This window comes from Scophthalmus maximus, chromosome 1, assembly GCF_022379125.1.
Source record: "Scophthalmus maximus strain ysfricsl-2021 chromosome 1, ASM2237912v1, whole genome shotgun sequence".
Classification (NCBI taxonomy): domain Eukaryota; kingdom Metazoa; phylum Chordata; class Actinopteri; order Pleuronectiformes; family Scophthalmidae; genus Scophthalmus; species Scophthalmus maximus.
The window spans coordinates 29719068-29722500 of NC_061515.1; the positions used below are offsets into that span (position 1 = coordinate 29719068).

A 3433-nucleotide genomic window follows, 5' to 3' on the forward strand; every position below is an offset into this window, starting at 1 on the left:
AACATTTTTGGTGACCACTGGTTTTTAAAATGTTTCCATAGCACATTTTGACGGTGACGTCTACGAATTTTGTATTGTATCATTCGAATTAATGAAAATTAGCAAAGCCTCACACTTGAGAAGCAAAATGAATTGCCGTTTTTGCCTCATGTTGCATGATAGATGATTTAATCCTGTAATCGAATTGATGCTGACTAAGTTCAGGTCAGTTGGCCAATCGAGTTATTATTTCATTAGTTATTCAGTGGCCCTTGTTAATAGAGAAATGTGTCTTTAACAAAATAAATGTTAAAGTACCCCTTCATTCGTCCGCTCTGATATCATTTCTCGCTCCCCTGCTCATTCCTCTTGGAATAAGAAGCAGCTTGTATGTGTTTGTGTGTTCGTCTTCACTAACTCCACCATCTAAAATGGCTCATGGCCGGCTTTCACCTGCTCTGCCGCTGACACCTTCCAAACCCTCGTCTCTACTGATGACTGATAACTGGGCTCGTTTGTTGTCGCCTGCCAACGTAACAGCTTGGATCACAGAGATAAACACCCCCCCAAAAAAAGAAGGAAAGAGCCGTGGGTGGCTTCGGAGGAGTCGATGTTGGACACAGTACAGTAGAGGACAAGTCATTGGAAGGGTTGTGACAATTAACGTGTGAAACTGTTTCATATCAGCTTCACTGGCAGCACCCTGTCAGCATGGGACCGACATGATCTAGAAAATCACACACAGAACAATGTAGCAGACAGAGATCAAAAATAATTAGTCTCGCATTTGCTCTCTCACGTTGAAAATGTGAAGATTTCTCATTTTTTGCTGTTGTTTTTTTGTCCAACTGTTCCTTTAAGAGGCTGTAGCTCACTAGCTCTTTGAATATAATTTTGTGATTGTTTGAGTGTGCATTGAGTACAAATAACGCTCTCTGTCCCCTTCATCATCTGCCAGTAATCTCGTCGACCGACCCCGAAAATCAGGATGTGCCCAACTGCCACAGTCGACAACGACGTAACGGTACGTACAACGCATTTCCTTCTTCACATAGAAACTATAAACACTACCGTTTGACTAGAGCTAACGACGACATGTTCACACACTCCTTTTATTAAAAGTGACGTATTGGTCTTTCTTTTGTCACACCTTTTTAATTCTACTGAATCCCGAGAGAAGTGTGAACGACGCAACGTAAACGGCATGCAGTGGTCAAAGATTGCGGTGGGAAGCTGCGCTCCATTTGTATATTTTTTCTTGTCCGTTTTTCTTCCCCCCTTCACAGCAGAGCGGAAGAGAGAGGAAGAGGTGGACTCGCGCTGAAGCAGCTGGCTGAGTCGTGGGCAATGGGACTCGAAGTAAGTAGGTCCCCGCAAGGAATGTGTGTTTGTGTGTGCGTGCGAATGGGTTTTTGAGTGTGTGTGTGTGTGTGTGTGTGTGTGTGTGTGTGTGTGTGTGTGTGTGTGTGTGTGTGTGTGTGTGTGTGTGTGTGTGTGTGTGTGTGTGTGTGTGTGTGTGTGTGTGTGTGTGTGTGTGTGTGTGTGTGTGTGTGTGTGTGTGTGTGACAGATTGCTTTTGTGTTTGTGTGCTTATACCAAGTGTGACATTGTGTGTGTGTGTGTGTGAATATCTTCTTTAAATGTATACAAACATCTTTTTATGGTGGCACATATATGTGCTTATGTGTACTGATACATGTGTGTGTCAGAGTGAGGACTCGTACTGTAACAGTTCATACAGTAGGGGTCCGTCACGGTAGCGGATGCCCACGGCGGCTGGCGTTATGTACTGCAGGATGTTTATAGTCCTCCGCAGGCGCCTGTCTACGTAGTGGGCGTCCCATGCCGGGTAACGCTTCCTGGGCATGTCGATCTTTATCAGTGGCCCCTCGGGCTTGGAGGCGGGGGGCGCCGACCTCACCTGGAAGACGGGAAGACACGTCTCGGCCACGTCCTCTTCCGTCTCTGACTTGGTCATGTGAGCTGGGGTGGGCGGCGCGGTTGGCGGGGCAGACGGGGGCAGGGGGAGACCCCAGAGCAGCTGGGCGCAGCAGGAAGAGGCGGGGCTTGGCTGAAGGTGCGCGGTGGCGGGGTGCAGGAAGCCGTAGTACAGCAGCATGACCAGGACCCCGCCGGCGAACGTCAGGTAGACGCCGCACAGTGCTGGGAAGGCGTAGGAGTCGGTCAACGCTGGGTCCCTGTAGGCGTACCTGCAGGATGTGGGAACACGGGTTATTAATCAATTAATCGATTGGTTGCTTGGTCCTTAAAATGTAATTAAATGGGGAAAAATGTTGATCATGTTTCCCAAAACCCCAAGATGATGTTTTGTTTTGTCCACAAACCAAAGATATTTAGTTTAATGTCATAGAGGAGCAAAGAAACCAGAGCACACTCACATTCAGGAAGCTGAAATCAGAGAATTAGACTTTTTATTCATAATAATTACTAATTAGCAATAATTTAGTAATAGTTCAGGTTTGTTGAGATTTTTTTGACCTGCCTCAGATCACTTCTACCTCTGCTCTGTCCCCTCAGAGTTTCTTTTGACTCACCACAGCCCAGTGAGGATGGTGTTCTCCGCCAACACCACGATGTAGTACGCCACCATCCTGTACCGCGTCCGGCCCTCCTTCACGTTGAACCAGCAGAAGATGTAGACGATGCCGACCACCATGTTGAAAAGTACCTCCTCCCATTTGGACATGCAGAAGTCGGTGCCCCCGTGCACCACCCAGAAGGCCATGGCGCACCAGTGGAGCACCACGAAGATGCCAAAGTAGATGTGGAAGAGGGAGGCGAAGAGGGCGAGCGCAAGGACGCGAGACGAGATGGTGAAGAGGCGCCAGAAGAGGTGCAGCAGCGCCCCGCGGTAGCTCATGCTGCGCTGGTCGTCACGGGAGTCCCGCAGGAGCTTGTGGTAGGAGGCCAGAACCCAGGCGAGAGACAGGAGGGAGGCCAGGGAGGAGATGCCTACGGGAAAAAAGAGAACGGAGGCGGATGATTAAGATGCTTCAATCAATCTGAACAAAGTGGAGTCATGACTTCATGAAAAACACAAAGATATTTTGAGTCAGTGTGGGTGTCATCATCCTTAAATAAGAGGCAGTGTGTGTGTGACGCAGGAGAAACATTTCTAATGTCCCAGCTCCTGAGTGCATCCACCCCCAGTACGAGTCACATATTTGCATTACATCAGATACTGTCCCAAACTAGTGGTAGGGATGATTAACACCAGTGGGTGGGAGGCCGCCTCGGGTGATACACTCCCTTGATGCATGAGGAGAGGAGGCCGATGGACTTGACAGCGAGCACATCCCCTGAAGTCTTGCTTTGACCACCTGAACAATAACCACTGTGTGATAATCAGCACCAACTGCAGCCACAAATTACTGTGTGTGCAAATTGCTAATTACTGTTTGTGCAGCCGTTTGTTTTGTGCGGTCTACATGGG

General features: G+C 48.4%; 2 protein-coding genes across 2 annotated transcripts in view; one reads left to right on the forward strand and one right to left on the reverse strand.

Moving 5' to 3' along the window:
- Positions 1–1512: 1512 nt before the first annotated feature.
- xkr6a (XK, Kell blood group complex subunit-related family, member 6a) overlaps positions 1513–3433 on the reverse strand; it is a 6627-nt gene continuing 4706 nt past the window's right edge. The window contains exons 3-4 of the mRNA XM_035631524.2: positions 2535–2952; positions 1513–2189 (exon numbers count right to left, since the gene is read on the reverse strand). Coding sequence (XP_035487417.1) covers positions 1685–2189; positions 2535–2952 — 923 coding nt within the window. The 3' untranslated portion in view covers positions 1513–1684. The remainder of the gene's footprint in view (positions 2190–2534; positions 2953–3433) is intronic.
- Positions 2697–3433, forward strand: part of gckr (glucokinase (hexokinase 4) regulator) — a 15915-nt gene continuing 15178 nt past the window's right edge. Inside the window, exon 1 of the mRNA XM_035631430.2 lies at positions 2697–3433. This exon is cut by the window's right edge and continues 292 nt beyond it. The gene's annotated coding sequence lies outside the window, so the exon portion shown is untranslated.